This window comes from Dicentrarchus labrax, unplaced genomic scaffold (genome assembly GCF_905237075.1).
Source record: "Dicentrarchus labrax unplaced genomic scaffold, dlabrax2021, whole genome shotgun sequence".
In the NCBI taxonomy this organism is placed as follows: Eukaryota; Metazoa; Chordata; class Actinopteri; family Moronidae; genus Dicentrarchus; species Dicentrarchus labrax.
In genome coordinates this window covers 1,472,680-1,494,166 of record NW_026136723.1, presented here as the reverse complement: position 1 = coordinate 1,494,166, position 21,487 = coordinate 1,472,680, and the positions used below count along the sequence as shown (strand labels likewise).

The following is a 21,487-nucleotide window of genomic DNA, read 5'->3' as shown; positions in this document are numbered from 1 at the left end:
AAACATGCAAAAATACATTTTCTCTAACACTGTATAAAGGTGAATTCTTTACCTTGAAAACAATTTTAAAAAATATTTGTGGAACATCCATCCACTAACTGGAACTGTAAATCATATCACATGAGCTTCTTCAGCGGATGGAGTCTCCCGGTTGTCATTCAATTGTAGTTGTTCGAATTCCCATTTCTGTGAGCATTTTTAGAACTTCTTGTACATGTTGGCTTCTATTCCATCACAACTGGGTGAACTCTATCTGCTGAGGAAGACCATGTAGTTAAATCAAAAGCTCCAAAACAGCTACTGAGAAATGGTTTTGATTGTTACCCATAAACTATCAGTTGGAACTTTTCAGTCAACATCTACCAGAAATCCTGAAAGTGCAACATAAAGACCTTCAGAATACTCACATTACTGCTCACAGCTGTAACTACAAGATGTTTCAATATCCTCTACAGGTAAATATGTAAATATGTAGTACAATGCTCTCAGCACTGAGGGGGAAACACCATGATATGTTGAGGACAGCTACAGTTCACTGACTCTGTGTGTTTGCATATGTGTCCTTCCTCTCTGCTCCCAGCCGTTAAGAGGCCAGTGTTGATCAGTGGCTGTCCAGGCCTTTCAGAGCCACTGACACGCCGGCAGCACAATGAGGATGTCACTGACTCTACTGCTGGCCACCCTGGGGCTCCTTGTTCAGGGTGAGACTCTCTTCTGAAAACTTTGCTTCAGGATGCAACCAGGTTCACCACAATGATGTTCTGCTATGATGGAGAAACACTGAAACAAGCAGCATTTACCTTCTTCCATCTATTCTCCATGTTAAAGAAATGATACTCTTCTGTTTGGATGTTGATCATCTTTCTCCAAACTGGATTTGTCTCAATAACCCTTCTCCTCTTTTTCATGTTTTCCAGATTCATCAGGAGAAATCATCCTGACTCAGTCTCCTAAAGCTCAGTCTGTTGTTCCAGGACAGACTGTCTCTATCAGATGTAAAGCCAGTTCAGGTGTTAGCAATGATTTGCAGTGGTACCTTCAGAAACTTGGAGAAGCTCCTAAACTCCTCATTTATAAGGCTCAGTCCCGTCACTCTGGAGTTTCAGAGCGTTTCAGTGGGAGTCAGTCTGGAACTGACTTCACTTTGACCATCAGTGGAGTTCAGACTGAAGATGCAGGAGTTTATTACTGTCAGCAGGATTACAGCAGACCATTCACACAGTGAAAAAGTGTCATACAAAAACCTCCCTCAGCTGAGAGGAACTGATCTGAATCAACAGCTGCATGGAAACTAAATGGCAACAAGATACAACTAAAACATACCTCATAATTACATGTAGTTCTAATAATGTGGCATTTAAAATAATCAATCACATTTTCATTTTTTTTCGCACGTTATTTTTTTTTAGGCAAAGATAAATGTTTTAACCTTTGCATTTGATACAACTGATGTCAAGTCTCTCATCAGACAGGTTTATACAGATATGTTAGTTACTGTAATTATATCTAGAGATTAATATTTTCCCACAATGCATTGTACATCTACAGTAGCTGAACACAGTTTACAGAGTAACAAACTCTCTTTATATATGTGTAGCACCCCAACACTCAGTAAATGCCTATGTTAAAGGAACTCACCTTGGACTTGAATGATGGGGTGTTTGAGTTCGATTCATTAAGGTAGCTACCACGAAGGTTTACCTGTTTTGTGTGCAACTTTTTATAGCCTAATACTTTATGAATAACCAACAACACTGTTAGACTAAGCAGTGGCTCTATTCACACATACTGTACACTATTTTAAATAACTGACCCCAGACAACTCTTTCAAATAAATGAAATAATATTTTACTAACCAGTGGTTTGCAGTGTAACACAAATAATATTTACTTTGTTAGTTAAGAAGAAACAAAAAATGAAATAACACAATTACCCAAATTAGACTTCTTTAAAATAAAAATATTATAGTTGAAATACTAAATTGTAAACAAAATACTCTTTACCAAAATTGGCAAAACACTGTAGAAAATCAGACACTTGTAATAAGCAAAATAGATTTGGCAATATCAAAATACTATTCAAAACTTAAATTATCTCAGGTCTCTAACATTCCTAGTTCTTACCACTTTAATATGATTTATCTGTACTCATCAGACTCAGATCAAATGCTACTTAACTAAACTCTAAACAAAACAGTGGGCCCACACACACACACACACACACACACACACTGTATATAACTAATATAATGTTAATAATGTAAATATCTTTCATATTGTGTATTGTCTGAATATTTCGACTTATTGTGTTGTATTTTGATGCTTTTGCTTTGGCAAAAACTTTCATGCCAATAAAGCCCATTTTGAATTGAATTTGAATTGAATTGAGAGCAGTTTGCAGCCCATGCATGTTCAGCCTGTATATTTTAGATTGCTTTTCATTCCAGTTTTGCAGGTTTGACCAAGTCTTCAGCAGATGAGGTTAAATATCTCCAATCACATGTTTGAGAGAGATTTAGCTGTCTAGATTTAACTAGAAAGAGTTTCCAACATATGTCAGCATTTTTTTTATAAACATTAATATGTTGTTGTGCACATACACATTATACACAAAAAGTGTCCAGTATGGGGAAACCCAATGAAACAGCATGTGTGCACATTTTTCACTCATGCTATGTTATTTATTATTTTTAGCTATTTTTCCCAGATTGTATTAACTATCAACAATGATATGAAAATCTTATTCTGACATTGGTTATAATCCTGCACATGTGGAAATATGGAATAAGACATCTATTGTTGGTAAACAGGGATCCATGAAAAATTATTTGATCTAAAGATAGAAAATATCTTTTGATTGATGTATAGCATTTACAGCATTGGCATTATTGGGACAATGAAAATGTCATAATCTGAAGTTCAAATTTGTTCAAATTTGTTAAATTGGTGGAATGATAGAAAGTGCAGATTTAAGGCTGTAGCAAGGTAAAAACGGAAGCAGAGTCCCAGTGAGTCCGGTCAGTACTGAGAACATGGTCTCTCATACATTTCCATAGAGAGCCACTTTGCATCAGCAGCACCATGCTCCAGTGCTCTGGGAGAGTTTATAGTCCTGAGAGTTGAACACTGGATGACTGACAGCTGTCCTTCATGACAACAGAAGACACAGAAATCCTCCTCATCAAAAACATGACTTTGATCTCCGTCCTCATCTGGACTCTCCTCTGCTGCTGCTTCACAGGTAAAGTCCAGAGAATCAAACTCCTCTCCTCTATGAACATCCGTCCCTCTGAAATGAAGCCCACAAAACCATGACGCTGCTTTATGTTTGTGTCTCTGTATCGTCAGAGTCGAGAGGCCAGTACACAGTGACTCAGTCTGGAGCAGTGAGCTCTGCTCTGGGAGGCTCCGCCACCATCACATGTAGGACCAGTCAGAATGTTCATGGTGGGAGCTATTTACACTGGTACCAACAGAGAGATGGAGAAACTCCTAAACTCCTCATTTATATAACTAGCACTCGAGCATCAGGGATTCCAGGTCGTTTTAAAGGCAGTGGATCAAACTCTGACTTCACTCTGACCATCAGTGGAGTCCAGACTGAAGATGCAGCAGTTTACTACTGTCAGAGTTATCACTATATCAACAGTCAGCATGTGTTCACACAGTGAAAAAGCGTCGTACAAAAACCTCCCTCAGTCAGACTGAACAGAAACTGAACTGACTGCTGCAGCTGGAAGCTACTGCAGAGACTGATACACTTCACTGAGGACACACACACACACACACACACACACACACACACACACAGCACACACACACACACACACAGAAGATTAACTGGAGACATAACAAGACAAAAGTGACCTACGTGATATAAATATATCAACATAAAAAATACATTTTCTTTTATATGCAACTAAAATACCACACAAAGACATTGAGACTGAAAGTTATTGGTTGACGTTGGAAATACCCAGACAATCTCTGTACAACATCCATCCACTAACTGTTGTAGAGCTTCCAATCATATCACTTCAATTCAATTCAAGAGAGAGACACACAGACACAAACACACACAGAAAATATATTTAACTTAACTTTTATAAAATTCAGTCGACTCAAATCATATCCCCAGAATATAGAAATCCTCTCATGTGGTTCCAGTTCCTGAGATAACTGATCATAAACAAGTTCAGGAGTACAGTTGTCCTCATATCACTTGTTATGAAGATTTCTGAAAAGATCACTAAGTAAGTGGCCACAGTACTGGCTCACCTGAAGGCTGTGTCTTCTCCCTTTTACCTTTTAGCACCGACAGCTGCAGAAGCTGTGAGGAGGGCAGCTACTTTATCAGATTCTCAGATGATACTGCTCTGCTGTCTCTGCTTCAGGGTTCAGGACAGGACCACAGCTCTGCTCTTCACAGTTTAGTGAAGTGGTGAGATGACAATATTTCAGACTTGATTTGTTGAATTTAGACACATCAGAAATAACATCAGCAACAGTGAGCTGCTGCCTTAAATTACCCTCTCAAAGATAAATAAAGTTATATTGACTGATGGACTGATAACACGTGTAAATAAATATTACAATATGAATTTAATTTCAATGTTGACTACACATCAATATCCTTTTAATCCACTGTTCTTTCCATTCTTACATTAAACCCTGTCTGTGTTTGTCAGAAAATCTATCAGCATCTCAGACATCTGTTCATTCACACCAACAAAAAATTACTTTGTATGCCATTAATATCCTATTATACATTACAAAACTATCATCTTCCCTTCTTTTAGTTATTCATCTGATTTTACAAATAATCCATAAAACACTTGAGATTAAATGGAACTACAATGACAGTAACGTCTGTTAATTTTACAATAACAGAAATGAAACGACTGATTCGATGAGCTGGTCTTTATTGTGATGAAATAATTGAAATTACAAACAGAAAAACATCATCGATGACACACATATTTATAGAGTGAGTGAGGAAGACAGAGAGAGACAGAGTTGCAGAGTGCAGACTGAGAGCAGAGTAAAACCAGTATCAGAGTCCCAGTGAGTCAGGTCAGAACTGGGAACACTGGTCTCTCCTCAGTGTCTCTGAGAGCGGAGTCTGGGAGCCCTGGGTGGCCTCACAGGTCACAGAGCCCACCTTCCTCCAGTGGTCTGCAGAGAGCCTCAGGGTGCTGCTCCAGCTGTAGTGGCCGTCCTTCAGCACCCCGGGGCTCCTGCTCTCCTCCCAGCTGCTGCTGCTGCTGCTGCCGTCCACCTTCCAGGACAGACTCCAGTCTGAGGGGAAGCCCTTGTTGGCCAGACACATGAGCGTGGCCTTCCCCTGCTGCAGCTCCTCACTGGAGGGGGGCAGCATCGTCAGGGTGGGACGGACATCACCTAGGAGACACCAATCAGCTTAGAGGACAGGGACCACACAGCTGTCAATCAAGCAGCAGACACTTGGACACCTTTACTGTGTGAGAGTTGATTTTCTCTTTTAAGGAGTTTCTGTCAGATGGTTTTTCTGCTCCACCAGTCACTCACTCACACATTGTTTCACTTCCCTTTAAGAAGCCTCTCATGCATATCAGCACAGAGAGAATCATCATACAGAATGAGCTGAAATATATCAAACTACACTGGAAATAAAATATCAAAAACTGTATCATCAAAATCATCCAAAACCTGAACTATACATTACTTTAAAGTATTTAGTGGAAACATGAACAAACACAGAAAATGAACTGACTACAATCAAATGTTCTTCATGTGGATTTCAATCATTATAGCCAAACTCTTCAACAGATTTTAAACTTGAAGCAATCTATGACGAAATGAAGAGATTTTGAAGATTTTCAAATTATAAGCTTTATCTTCACTCTGTACGATTTTATTTTAATAACTCAATCTCAACTAATTCAAAAACAGCTATTACAAATGTGGAAAAATAAAAGCAAATCTTTAAAGACATTTATAAAACAGTTTGCAGTTTTATCTTTTCTACACTTTGGGCTGTTTGAATTTCAGTTTAACAGGAATGTTTAAAGAGATGTTTAGAAAAGCTGCTCTGAATTAGCCTCGATCATAAATGAGGAGAAATACGTAAATAAATCCATATTGAAATTAAAACAAGATATATTTATCAGCCTCAAGCAACCTAAAACTGAATATAAAACATTACTTTACAATATTGTATTTACTACTTGTGTAGAAACTTACTACCAACATCCAGTCTGGTTCCTCCACCAAAAGTCCACCACAGTGATACAAACTCATTGAGCCGCCGTACAAAAACCTCTCACTGTAGAGAGACACGGCTCTCTGACTTTGACACAAACAAACTCAACAAAATTATTCTTTTTGTAAAACCTTGTCATGTGACAAGATAACAATCACCAGAAACTTCCAAGATGTATTTATATATTTGTAACATAAGATAAGAAAAGATAAGATGTACCTTTATTGATCCCCTGTAGAAGAAATTCAAATTAGACACAGCAGCATAGGCCAATGTAGTGCAAAGAGTACAGAAGTTTAATTAGAATCGCAAAATAGGAATTTTACAAAAAATAGCAGAAAATATAGACTATAATTGAAAAGCATATACACTATATGCAATATGCAAGTAAAATGGTGGGGTGGACATATGGAAAGGGGTCCGGGGAGTGAGGAAGTAGAGGGGGGTTGAGGGGGAAAAGGGCTGTCGTCTGGGTAAAGAAGGGAGAGATGGGCTGTGGAGGAGGGTGGGGTAACCAAGGTGTGAATGAGGGTACCTGAGGAGGTGGAGGGCGTTTGTGAATCAAACATGTTGAAATACAGGTTTAACTCGTTGGCACATCCCTTTGTCCCCTCTACTGAACCTACTGACCTTTTCATGCCAGTAATGCTCCTCACCCCCCTGTAACAGTCCATCAAGGCCTCCTCTGCCTCCACCGACAACTGCTGCACAGTGCTGGTGGTGATGGACTGTCTCCTATATAAAATACATGTTTCTAATTAAATTTGAAATGTAAAGAAAATATATGCATTAGAATAGAACCAAAATTATATGAACTAGTTGTTGTATGTTTCCGATTCAGCAATCCATTAAAGTGATTGATCCATTGATAAACAGCATCATGAGAGGAATCCAAGTCCCTGTTGGAGTCAGTCAGAGCATTTCCATAGAGAGCCACTTTGCATCAGCAGCACCATGCTCCAGTGCTCTGGGAGAGTTTATAGTCCTGAGAGTTGAACACTGGATGACTGACAGCTGTCCTTCATGACAACAGAAGACACAGAAATCCTCCTCATCAAAAACATGACTTTGATCTCCGTCCTCATCTGGACTCTCCTCTGCTGCTGCTTCACAGGTAAAGTCCAGAGAATCAAACTCCTCTCCTCTATGAACATCCGTCCCTCTGAAATGAAGCCCACAAAACCATGACGCTGCTTTATGTTTTTGTCTCTGTATCCTCAGAGTCCAGAGGCCAGTACACAGTGACTCAGTCTGGAGCAGTGAGCTCTGCTCTGGGACGCTCCGTCACCATCACATGTAGGACCAGTCAGAATGTAAATGGGAACTACCTTTCCTGGTACCAACAGAGAGATGGAGAAACTCCTAAACTGCTCATTTATGCTGCTAGCACTCGAGCATCAGGGATTCCAGGTCGTTTTACAGGCAGTGGATCAAACTCTGACTTCACTCTGACCATCAGTGGAGTCCAGACTGAAGATGCAGCAGTTTACTACTGTATGGGTGAATTCTACGCCAACAGCCAGTATTCGTTCCCACAGTGAAAAAGCATCGTACAAAAACCTCCCTCAGTCAGACTGAACAGAAACTGAACTGACTGCTGCAGCTGGAAGCTACTGCAGAGACTGATACACTTCACTGAGGACACACACACACACACACACACACACACACACACACACACACACACACACACACACACACACATTTCACAATTTTTTCTTAAACAACCATTTAACATGTATCAACACAGTAAAAGATAATCTTGTTGGAAATCCATTTTACTTTCTCTATCACAGCTTCTAACCATCCATTTATATCCTATTATAGTTATATAATCTTATGTATTGTTCAGTTAATAGAATGCTGCTAACGTGAGACAGTTAATGAGCAGATGAAAATGTCACAATATAAGGGCCTGATGAAAAGCAGGAATGGCAACATAAGAGCAATCCAGAAGTACACAATGCAGAGCATGCAGCTCTTGTGGTGTGTATACAGTCTGTGTATCGCTGCTACGTAGCATAAAACATTTATTAAACTTGTACTTAAGTGACAGCATGACCCTCTGTGTTCCTAAAGAGATATTGCAAATAAGAAGAAGATATGAATACAAACACACACAGAGGTATAAATCAGATTGTACTGACAGAGCTATCAGATGTGCTGTGTGCATAATCCTTACATTTCTTTATTAAAATGATCACCTGTATTAAATAGTTCAGATTTGACTCAGGGACAAACACTGTCAGTGTAAATTCAATGATCTACTGTGATTATTAAGATAGGAACACACGTGTCCAGGTCAGCCTCGCTCAAATGAAATGATGTTACCCCATACGTCTCAGAGTCTCGTTGAGCTAAGGAAGCTCTTTAAATACTAATTCTAATACAAAAGGGATTATAGTTCGCCCTGTTTGTGTTGTTGGATGTTGTTTAACCTCTTTCTCACACACACAAAGTATGGGGGGGGGCACAAGTTATCTCCCATGGTGGCTAATACTTTGTGGTTTGCTTGATCTTATGTTGACAATACTAAAACATTTTGTTTCTAATCCTTAAAACACTATTTATTATTTGATGTTTTTCTATACAACCTTTTAATATGATTTAATATAAATGACCTATTTTCATTCTTCAGTCACACCTCGTTTCTACCTGCATGATGTAATCCCAGAATGTATTAAATATCACCAACAATGAGAAAATCTTCATCTGACATGGGTTATAATCCTGCACTGTGAAAATATGAAAATATTGTTGGTAGAAAGATCCATGTAAAAACATTTGATCGAAAGAATAAAATATCTTTATTGTCTTACAGCATTATTGGAACAATGAAAATGTCACAATCTGAAGTTCAATGATGTTAAATTGGTGTGATGACAAAAAGGAGATTTAGGGCTGTAGTCACAGTGAGTCCATTCAATACTGAGAACATGGTCTCTCATACATTTCCATAGAGAGCCACTTTGCATCAGCAGCACCATGCTCCAGTGCTCTGGGAGAGTTTATAGTCCTGAGAGTTGAACACTGGATGACTGACAGCTGTCCTTCATGACAACAGAAGACACAGAAATCCTCCTCATCAAAAACATGACTTTGATCTCCGTCCTCATCTGGACTCTCCTCTGCTGCTGCTTCACAGGTAAAGTCCAGAGAATCAAACTCCTCTCCTCTATGAACATCCGTCCCTCTGAAATGAAGCCCACAAAACCATGACGCTGCTTTATGTTTTTGTCTCTGTATCCTCAGAGTCCAGAGGCCAGTACACAGTGACTCAGTCTGGAGCAGTGAGCTCTGCTCTGGGAGGCTCCGTCACCATCACATGTAGGACCAATCCTAAGGTTTATACTTGGAGCAGCTACCATGCTTTGGCCTGGTACCAACAGAGAGATGGAGAAACTCCTAAACTGCTTATCGATAGGGCAACATATCGAGCATCAGGGATTCCAGGTCGTTTTACAGGCAGTGGATCAAACTCTGACTTCACTCTGACCATCAGTGGAGTCCAGACTGAAGATGCAGCAGTTTACTACTGTCAGAGTGAACATTACATCAACAGTCAGCATGTGTTCACACAGTGAAAAAGCGTCGTACAAAAACCTCCCTCAGTCAGACTGAACAGAAACTGAACTGACTGCTGCAGCTGGAAGCTACTGCAGAGACTGATACACTTCACTGAGGACACACACACACACACACACACACACACACACACACACACACACACACACACACACACAAACAACCAGTCAACATTTATTAAAACAAGTTCAGAGACAAATGTATCTGGTTTGTAAAATTATCAAGAGAAGCCAATGAGAGAGTTAATGAGAGCTGTCTTGGTCATGACCTTTGACCTGTACCAAATTCTGGATCACAGCTATTTCAACTACATCCAATTAACAAACAATATAAAGACTAACATCAGAACATTCATACTCAAAGATGGACCAAACGAAACCTGTACATCCCTCAAATTTCAAATAATAAAGTATTAAAATAGATAAATAAAATAAAGATTAACTGGAGACATAATAAGACAAAAGTGGCCTACGTGATATAAATATATCAACATAAAAAAACACATTTTCTTTTATATGCAACTAAAATACCTCACAAAGACATTGAGACTGAAAGTTATTGGTTGACATTGGAAATACCCAGACAATCTCTGTACAACATCCATCCACTAACTGTTGTGGAGCTTTCAATCATATCACATGATCTTCTTCAGCAGATGGAGTCTCCCAGTTGTCATTGAATTGTAGTTGTTCAAATTCCCATTCCTCTGAGCATTTTCAGGACTTCTTGTCCATGTTGGCATCAAAGTTCAAATATTCCATGACAACTGGGTGAACTCAATCTGCTAAGGAAGACCATGGGATTTGATCAAAAGCTCCAGAACAGCGACTGAATGGAGCTTGAGCAGAAATGTATTTGATGTTATATGTTGTGACCTTTTTATATTTTTTCAGAGACATAAAACCTACCATAATTTCTCTTTTTAACATAATTCTTGGGGCTTTATGCCTTTTTCATTGATTAGACAGCTCAATATAGACAGAACAGGGGAGAGAGAGACCACAGGTCAGACTCGAGTTGATGTATTGTTTTGAACTATCTGAAGACTCAAAACTACAGCAAGGAGAGAGAGAGAGAGAGAGAGAGAGAGAGAGAGAGAGAGAGAGAGAGAGAGAGAGAGAGAGAGAGAGCAGTTTGGTAGTCAGCCCATGCATGTTCAGCCTGTATATTTTAGATTTCTTTTCATTCCAGTTTTGCAGGTTTGACCAAGTCTTCAGCAGATGAGGTTGAATATCCTCAATCACATGTTTGAGAGAGATTTAGTTGTCTAGATTTAACTAGAAAGAGTTCCCAACATATGTTAGTTGTTTTTTCTTAACATTAATATGAACATCCACATAAGTTGTTGTGCACATACACGTGTCCAGGTCAGCCCCACCCAAATTAAAATACGTTCCCCCACACGTCTGAGTGTCTCCTTGAGCTCAGGAAGTTTTCTAAAACTGACTCTGATGGAAAAAGTCTTTTTTAATGTGTGTGAACAATGTTGTTTCACATCTTTCTCACAAACACACAAAAAAGTGTCCAGTGGGAAACAGGCTGTATACTCATTTTTCACCCGTTTTTTTATTTATTTCATTCAGCCAACTCACGTTTGGAATGTTTATTAAGCAGTATAGCATATTTAGATTCTGGTGTCTAGGCTCCGACCTCATCACTCCCCGCGGATATGTTCACATAGAGATATTGGGGAGTGATGCACAAATACCTTAACCCCCCAAAAAAGGAGTCTGACGCCATCAGTGAATCAATCTCCTGAAGCATCTTGGCCCCAGTGGAATACACTATCTAGTGGACTGCTATGTGTGGGTTTTGCCATGTGGCTATTCATTATGAGCACCTCAAGCCATGAGGGAATATACTACTTAGCAAAGTATTATGCAGGAACATTTCCCATAGCAAAGATATAGATAGTCTAAACCCAGCAACCACCTGATATGCAAATATATGATTAATCAATTCAATTTGTATAGCGCCAATTCATAACAGAAGTTATCTCAGGACACTCTCAAATAGAGAAGGTCTAGACCGAACTCCTTATAACATTACAACATTTACAGAGACCCAACAGTACCACCATGAGCAAGCACTTGGCGACGGGGGCAGACGGTTTATGGTGGGGATGAGTTAGCCTGGTACCAACAGAGAGATGGAGAAACTCCTAAACTGCTCATTTATGCTGCTAGCACTCGAGCATCAGGGATTCCAGGTCGTTTTACAGGCAGTGGATCAAACTCTGACTTCACTCTGACCATCAGTGGAGTCCAGACTGAAGATGCAGCAGTTTACTACTGTCAGAGTTATCATGAAATCAGCAGTCAGGATGTGTTCACACAGTGATACAACGTCCTACAAAAACCTCCCTCAGCTGGAGAGGAACTGATCTGAATCAACAGCTGCACAGACATTAAAACACTACATGATGGATTAACATAAATTGTTTAACTAACACCACAATAACACTTTCAGCAAGAATATATTTTTCATATTTATGTTAAATATTTTTTGTTATTGAAAGTCAGCATGACAGCTGCATCATTTTAGCTCTTAAACATTATTGTCGCTGTAACATAAAAACATATACTCAGTGATTCGATAAAAAAACTTACAAATGTTTAGGAATGACAACATTTATATTTATATTTTCCACATTTGCTTTGAAGAAAACAAAGTTACTTTTGTCAAACTCATAGCAGAAAATTATGAAATAATTTCTGCTCTACAGAGAATAAAATGAACTGTTTTTATAAATTGAATTTTATTGTTAACAAAGTTTATGAATCTCAAAACAATTTGAATCTCCTCCTGTTGATTAAATCATCAAAAAAATGATACAGCACAGTTCAGTACAGAGTAGGACACTGAGCAATATTTCTAACATCATCACCTGATATGTTAAAATCCAGCTATCTGACCCTGAGACAACTCAGTGTGTTTGGAATAAAAGGATCCACTGTTTTACACAGCAATATATACAAATATGAATATACAGTATTTAATGATAAACTGACAAATTTGATCTGATGAATATATTTTTATTCTTTAATGGAACATCAGTATTACAGCAAGCAGTGAAAGATGACAATGTGTTAATTCTGCTGACTTTTCATGTCGAGTCCTTTGGTGAAGTTGTACTGTCTCATAGGAATATTATTGAGCTGAAAACACATTATTGTTCAAATATGTAATGAGAAAAAGAAAAAGAAAGAGAGCAGTAGCAGAGTAAAACCAGTATCAGAGTCCCAGTGAGTCAGGTCAGAACTGGGAACACTGGTCTCTCCTCAGTGTCTCTGAGAGCGGAGTCTGGGAGCCCTGGGTGGCCTCACAGGTCACAGAGCCCACCTTCCTCCAGTGGTCTGCAGAGAGCCTCAGGGTGCTGCTCCAGCTGTAGTGGCCGTCCTTCAGCACCCCGGGGCTCCTGCTCTGCTCCCAGCTGCTGCTGCTGCTGCTGCTGCCGTCCACCTTCCAGGACAGACTCCAGTCTGAGGGGAAGCCCTTGTTGGCCAGACACATGAGCGTGGCCTTCCCCTGCTGCAGCTCCTTACTGGAGGGGGGCAGCACCGTCAGGGTGGGACGGACATCACCTAGGAGACACCAATCAGCTTAGAGGACAGGGACCACACAGCTGTCAATCAAGCAGCAGACACTTGGACACCTTTACTGTGTGAGAGTTGATTTTCTCCTTTAAGGAGTTTCTGTCAGATGGTTTTTCTGCTCCACCAGTCACTCACTCACACATTGTTTCACTTCCCTTTAAGAAGCCTCTCATGCATATCAGCACAGAGAGAATCATCATACAGAATGAGCTGAAATATATCAAACTACACTGGAAATAAAATATCAAAATCTGTATCATCAAAATCATCCAAAACCTGAACTATACATTACTTTAAAGTATTTAGTGGAAACATGAACAAACACAGAAAATGAACTGACTACAATCAAATGTTCTTCATGTGGATTTCAATCATCATTACCAAACTGTAACTTTAAAACAACATATAACACTATGAAGAGACTATGAATCTTAAAAATGCAACATTTGTACAACAAGGTTTGCAGTTTTATCTTTTCTACACTTCAAGTTGTTGAATTTTAGTTTGACAGGAATGTGTAAAGAACAAAGAGTTAGCCTCCATGATGAAGGAGGACAAGTACAAATATGAATACTTCAAGTGTTCAAATTAAAACAAGATATATCTGTCTGCTTCAAATATCTAAAAAATAATTTACTTTACAATATTGTATTTAGTATTTGTACAGAAACTTACTTCCAACATCCAGTCTGGTTCCTCCACCAAAAGTCAACCACAGTGATACCAACTCATTGAGCCGCTGTACAAAAACCTTTCACTTTAGAGAGACACGGCTCTCTGACTTTAACACACTGAACTAAACCTACAAACCCTCAAGATGAAACTTTTACCATTAAAGTTGGAAATGCTGATTCATATTCTGTCTTGATATTTTAAATTAACTTCAATGAGGTTTTGAATTTATATTCCTGATGCAGTTTGTCTCTGAGTGAAAAGTATTCGTGCAGAAGATATACATTAATATGAAAAATCGAGAATTCTTCCTGAAATCTTCAAAAAAGGACAAGTATGTCCTGAAATTATAAAAGTTTTAATAATTTTACTTACTTCCAACATCCAGTCTGGTTCCTCCACCGAACGTGAACCACAGTGATACAAACTCATTGAGCCATCGTACAAAAACCTCTCACTGTAGAGAGACACGGCTCTCTGACTTTGACACAAACAAACTCAGAAAACACATTCCCAGTTTACCCAGTTCCTGTAATAATTGGTTAAAGTTTCTAAAACATAAACAAGGAATATATATATGTATTTTGTGAAATATGCCTTCTTACTTTTTCTTTCATTAAAACATTAAAATAAGATATTTCTAAAGAAAAACTCTCTAGTCAATCCTGACAAATGTATGAAAACAAATTTAGATCATGATTAATATAAAATAAATACATATGAATTGAACTGAATCATTTTGTTTAAATGTGTCCCACAGTGATGTTGATCTGTGTGGTAGTGAATTAGGGGGAATTCACTAAATATTCTGGAAGAAAATGTGTCCATCAAACTGAAAGCAAAGCCTCATACAAATGAGCACTGACACATTCCTAATCAATACTCTGATAAAGTGATTGATCCATTGATAAACAGCATCATGAGAGGAATCCAAGTCCCTGTTGGAGTCAGTCAGAGCATTTCCATAGAGAGCCACTTTGCATCAGCAGCACCATGCTCCAGTGCTCTGGGAGAGTTTATAGTCCTGAGAGTTGAACACTGGATGACTGACAGCTGTCCTTCATGACAACAGAAGACACAGAAATCCTCCTCATCAAAAACATGACTTTGATCTCCGTCCTCATCTGGACTCTCCTCTGCTGCTGCTTCACAGGTAAAGTCCAGAGAATCAAACTCCTCTCCTCTATGAACATCCGTCCCTCTGAAATGAAGCCCACAAAACCATGACGCTGCTTTATGTTTTTGTCTCTGTATCCTCAGAGTCCAGAGGCCAGGTCACAGTGACTCAGTCTGGAGCAGTGAGCTCTGCTCTGGGAGGCTCCGTCACCATCACATGTAGGACCAGTCAGAACATCTATAGTTCTTACTATTTATCCTGGTACCAACAGAGAGATGGAGAAACTCCTAAACTGCTCATTTACTATACTAGCACTCGAGCATCAGGGACTCCAGGTCGTTTTACAGGCAGTGGATCAAACTCTGACTTCACTCTGACCATCAGTGGAGTCCAGACTGAAGATGCAGCAGTTTACTACTGTATGGGTGGTCATAACATCAACAGTCAGTGGTTGTTCACACAGTGAAAAAGCGTCGTACAAAAACCTCCCTCAGTCAGACTGAACAGAAACTGAACTGACTGCTGCAGCTGGAAGCTACTGCAGAGACTGATACACTTCACTGAGGACACACACACACACACATACACACACACACACACACACACACACACATGCTACTGAACTGATAAAGGGAATAGACACTTTTCATGGCAGACATTTTGACTTGCCAAAGCAGGAAAAGCACAGGTGTATTTAATTACATTAATGATTAATGAATCATTACATTTAGGTGAGCCAGTCCCAGAGCTCTGGTTCTGTGCATGCTCACTCACTGAAAGGCCTTACTGGGACACTGAATGAAATTGGGCCAGTATTAATGTTATTATTACACCTGTGATTTACCTGCTTTGATCAGTCAAAATGTCTTCTGTGAAAAGGGTCTATTTGGAAAGGTGAGTGAGTGGGCAGGGAGGATCTGATGGTGCAAAGGGCGGAGTGAGAGTTACTGCAGGACAGGAGAGAGTGGCTGGATCTGGAATGACAGGAGAGTAAGTAGAATCAGAATATGAATCAGAATCGGGTTTATTGCCAAGTACGTTTTTACACAAACAAGGAATATATAATATGAATAAAGATAAGGATGAAGATAGAAAGATCTAGAAGTAACAGAGCAATGCAACATAATGAATGTTATAATCTAACTGAAAGAATAAACAACAATGTTGTTTATTTGTTGAAACTCCTCTCTTACAAATTGGATGTGGGAAAGGCCACCCGTCCCCTGAAACAGATTTAACAAACAGAAAACTTCCATGAGGGAGAAAATATTGTATTATCCTGTTGGAAGACATGTTTAGGAATATTCTGATCCTATTCATTTCACACCAATAATTGTATGTATGGTATCAAATAAGAACATGCAAAATGCACCTTGGTAATACAGACTATATACAGAGTTCAATATAATTTAACAGAATAATATCCACACAGTGCAAAAGGGTCATACAAAAACCTCCCTCAGCTGGAGAGGAACTGATCTCAATCAACAGCTGCACAGACAATAAAGCACTACATGATGGATTAACATACATTGTTTAACTTTCAACAAGAAAATATTTTTCATATTTTTTGTGCCATTCCTGATGAAAAAAAGAAGATTGCTGACAATCAGATGACAGCTGTATAGTCTGAGCAACATAAAAACATATACTCAGTGAATCTATAAAATAATTACAAATGTTTAGGAATGACAATATTTATATTTATATTTTTTACATTTGCTTTGAAAAAAAAAGTAATTTTTGTTGAAATAATTTGAGATCTCAACAGAATAAAATGAATTGGTTTCATAAATGATGTATCATTATCAACACTGTTTATGAATCTAAAACATTGTGAGTCTCTTCTTGTTGATTAAATCATCAAAAAATTATGTGACACAGCACAGTTCAGTACAGAGTAGGACACTGAGAAATATTTCTAACATCATCACCTGATATGTTAAAATCCAGCTATCTGACCCTGAGACAACTCAGTGTGTTTGGAATAAAAGGATCCACTGTTTTACACAGCAATATATACAAATATGAATATACAGTATTTAATGATAAACTGACAAATTTGATCTGATGAATATATTTTTATTCTTTAATGGAACATCAGTATTACAGCAAGCAGTGAAAGATGACAATGTGTTAATTCAGCTGACGTTTAATGTCGAGTCCTTTGGTGAAGTTGTACTGTCTCATATGAATATTATTGAGCTGAAAACACATTATTGTTCAAATATGTAATGAGAAAAAGAAAAAGAAAGAGAGCAGTAGCAGAGTAAAACCAGTATCAGAGTCCCAGTGAGTCAGGTCAGAACTGGGAACACTGGTCTCTCCTCAGTGTCTCTGAGAGCGGAGTCTGGGAGCCCTGGGTGGCCTCACAGGTCACAGAGCCCACCTTCCTCCAGTGGTCTGCAGAGAGCCTCAGGGTGCTGCTCCAGCTGTAGTGGCCGTCCTTCAGCACCCCGGGGCTCCTGCTCTGCTCCCAGCTGCTGCTGCTGCTGCTGCCGTCCACCTTCCAGGACAGACTCCAGTCTGAGGGGAAGCCCTTGTTGGCCAGACACATGAGCGTGGCCTTCCCCTGCTGCAGCTCCTCACTGGAGGGGGGCAGCACCGTCAGGGTGGGGACGACTCGACCCACTGCAGAGAGAGAGATTAATAAAGTTTATATGAGGTAAACTGAACTCCATCCTGTTGGTTGCAGCAGAGGAGGCTTCTAGTTCTGATGGTCTTCTTCAGGCTGAATGAAACTGGTCATAAATGTTTCAGTTCCCTCTCTGAGCTCAGTAACCATGGCAACAGACAGGCACCACTGCTGAACCATGACAACAGACAGGTTTCAGTACTAAAGATAAAAAGTTAAAACTGGCTCACTTTTAGTCCAGTGTATAGTTTTTAAATAATAAAGTAAAAAGTCAAAGATTCATTGTTAAACATGAGATGAAGATTGTGACGCTGTTATTGTTTTAACCATCTCAAATATTTCTTGTGTCAAGCTAAAACCTGATAAATGATGATATGTGTTTGTTCTCTTCATGTAAGCAGGAATCATCATTGAACAGTCAGAAACATTCAAATTAACTTAGTTAACTACTGAACTACTTCAAACTCATCACATTCTCATAATAAAATATATGGAATGGCTTTCATATGGTTACTCTGGGAGTATTACCCATACACATTAAACACTGAACAAAAAAAGTTCTTGATCCAAAATAGTAAAACTTAAACTTAAAGACATTCTCTCCTTACAGAGTATTGCTGAGTAGTTTTCTACAATTAACTGATAAGAATGTAGATAATTAAAGCTTTAATGCAAAACATTATCAATTGGAGTGGATTGTAGTCTGGTTAATGACACTCTGAAGCCTTTATGAATTGTTAGAAACACATTAGATTTCAAATATTAGGCAAAATATTCCATGAAGGTCGACAGCTATGAGATTAAAACAGAATACATACAAATTATTTGTTGTTAAAGGAGTCAAATGTACTTACAGTTAACTTCCAGTCTGGTTCCTCCACCGAACGTGTACCACAGTGATACAAACTCATTGAGCCGCCGTACAAAAACCTCTCACTGTAGAGAGACACGGCTCTCTGACTTTGACACAAACAAACTCAGAAAACACATTCCCAGTTTACCTAGTTTAGTATTTAAAATAAATTAATAAATTAATAATAAGTATGAATGTGTATTTAACTATGTTTTTGTGAAATGTCAATCTACAACCAATATTATTTCTCTTTCAGTAAAACATGAAAATAAGATATTGCTATAGAAACACACTCTAATAAATGCTGATAAATAGTTATCATAAACACATGTTTATTGTAGATTATGATGAATATAAAATAAAAATAATATATTTGTTTAAATGTGTCCCACAGTGATGTTGATCTGTGTGGTAGTGAATTAGGGGGAATTCACTAAATATTCTGGAAGAAAATGTGTCCATCAGACTGAAACCAAAGCCTCATACAAATGAGCACTGACACATTCCTAATCAATACTCTGATAAAGTGATTGATCCATTGATAAACAGCATCATGAGAGGAATCCAAGTCCCTGTTGGAGTCAGTCAGAGCATTTCCATAGAGAGCCACTTTGCATCAGCAGCACCATGCTCCAGTGCTCTGGGAGAGTTTATAGTCCTGAGAGTTGAACACTGGATGACTGACAGCTGTCCTTCATGACAACAGAAGACACAGAAATCCTCCTCATCAAAAACATGACTTTGATCTCCGTCCTCATCTGGACTCTCCTCTGCTGCTGCTTCACAGGTAAAGTCCAGAGAATCAAACTCCTCTCCTCTATGAACATCCGTCCCTCTGAAATGAAGCCCACAAAACCATGACGCTGCTTTATGTTTTTGTCTCTGTATCCTCAGAGTCCAGAGGCCAGGTCACAGTGACTCAGTCTGGAGCAGTGAGCTCTGCTCTGGGAGGCTCCGTCTCCATCACATGTAGGATCAGTCAGAATGTTTATAGCTCCGATCGTTTATCCTGGTACCAACAGAGAGATGGAGAAACTCCTAAACTGCTCATTTACTATGCTAGCACTCGAGCATCAGGGATTCCAGGTCGTTTTACAGGCAGTGGATCAAACTCTGACTTCACTCTGACCATCAGTGGAGTCCAGACTGAAGATGCAGCAGTTTACTACTGTCAGAGTTATCACTATATCAACAGTCAGAGAGTGTTCACACAGTGAAAAAGCGTCGTACAAAAACCTCCCTCAGTCAGACTGAACAGAAACTGAACTGACTGCTGCAGCTGGAAGCTACTGCAGAGACTGATACACTTCACTGAGGACACACACACACACACACACACACACACACACACACCTACACACACCATCAGTCAACATGTATTAAAACACATTCAGTGACAAATGTATCTGGTTTGTAAAATTATAAAGCGAAGCCAATGAGAGAGTTAATGAGAGCTGTCTTGGTCATGACCTTTGACCTCTGCTTTATTCTGGATCACAGCTATTTCAACTACATCCAATTAACAAAGAGTATAAAGACTAATATCAGAAATGTTCAAGTATTAAAATAGATAAATAAAATAAAGATTAACTGGAGACATAACAAGACAAAAGTGACCTACGTGATATAAATATATCAACATAAAAAACACATTTTCTTTCATATGCAACTAAAATACCACACAAAGACATTGAGACTGAAAGTTATTGGTTGACGTTGGAAATACCCAGACAATCTCTGTACAACATCCATCCACTAACTGTTGTGGAGCTTTCAATCATATCACATGATCTTCTTCAGCAGATGGAGTCTCCCAGTTGTCACTGAATTGTAGTTGTTCAAATTCCCATTCCTCTGAGCATTTTCAGGACTTCTTGTCCATGTTGGCATCAAAGTTAAAATATTCCATGACAACTGGGTGAACTCCATCTGCTGAGGAAGACCATGGGATTTGATCAAAAGCTCCAGAACAGCAACTGAATGGAGCTTGAGCAGAAATGTATTTGATAGTTAAACATGTTAAATGTTGTGACCTTTTTATATTTTTTTCAGAGACATAAAACCTACCATCATTTCTCTTTTTATTATAATTTCTGGGGCTTTATGACTTTTTCATTGATTAGACAGCTCAATATAGACAGAACAGGGGAAGAGAGAGAGACCACAGGTCAGACTCGAGTTGATGTTGTTTTGAACTATCTGAAGACTCAAAAAATACAGCAAGGAGAGAGAGAGAGAGAGAGAGAGAGAGAGAGAGAGAGAGAGAGAGAAAGAGGGGGAAAGAGAGAGAGAGAGAGCGAGCAGTTTGGTAGTCAGCCCATGCATGTTCAGCCTGTATATTTTAGATTTCTTTTCATTCCAGTTTTGCAGGTTTGACCAAGTCTTCAGCAGATGAGGTTAAATATCCTCAATCACATGTTTGAGAGAGATTTAGCTGTCTAGATTTAACTAGAAAGAGTTCCCAACATATATCAGTTGTTTTTTCTAAACATTAATATGAACATCCACATAAGTTGTTGTACACGTGTCCAGTTCAGCCCCACCCAAATTAAAATACGTTCCCCCACACGTCTGAGTGTCTCCTTGAGCTCAGGAAGTTTTCTAAAACTGACTCTGATGGAAAAAGTATTTTTTTAATGTGTGTGAACAATGTTGTTTCACATCTTTCTCACAAACACACAAAAAAGTGTCCAGTGGGAAACAGGCTGTATACTCATTTTTCACCCGTTTTTTTTATTTATTTCATTCAGCCAACTCACGTTTGGAATGTTTATTAAGCAGTATAGCAT

General features: G+C 38.9%; 1 protein-coding gene and 4 gene segments (V, D, J or C); 3 read left to right on the top strand and 2 right to left on the bottom strand.

Annotated features, from left to right (window-relative positions):
• Positions 1-21,487, bottom strand: part of LOC127357426 (sialoadhesin) — a 96,666-nt gene that overhangs the window by 36,057 nt on the left and 39,122 nt on the right. Inside the window, exon 11 of the mRNA XM_051389643.1 lies at positions 17,717-17,841. The gene's annotated coding sequence lies outside the window, so the exon portion shown is untranslated. The remainder of the gene's footprint in view (positions 1-17,716; positions 17,842-21,487) is intronic.
• Positions 401-1,240, top strand: LOC127357461 (Ig kappa chain V region 3368-like). The segment is given in 2 exon segments: positions 401-701; positions 918-1,240. Coding segments are annotated over 2 exon segments (360 nt in total).
• Positions 12,840-21,487, bottom strand: part of LOC127357464 (Ig kappa-b4 chain C region-like) — a 73,698-nt gene continuing 65,050 nt past the window's right edge. The window contains 2 exon segments of the C gene segment in view: positions 12,840-13,409; positions 14,469-14,506. Coding sequence covers positions 13,081-13,338 — 258 coding nt within the window.
• Positions 14,972-15,783, top strand: LOC127357451 (Ig kappa chain V region K16-167-like). The segment is given in 2 exon segments: positions 14,972-15,246; positions 15,354-15,783. Coding segments are annotated over 2 exon segments (414 nt in total).
• Positions 19,238-19,928, top strand: LOC127357450 (Ig kappa chain V region K-25-like). The segment is given in 2 exon segments: positions 19,238-19,485; positions 19,593-19,928. Coding segments are annotated over 2 exon segments (414 nt in total).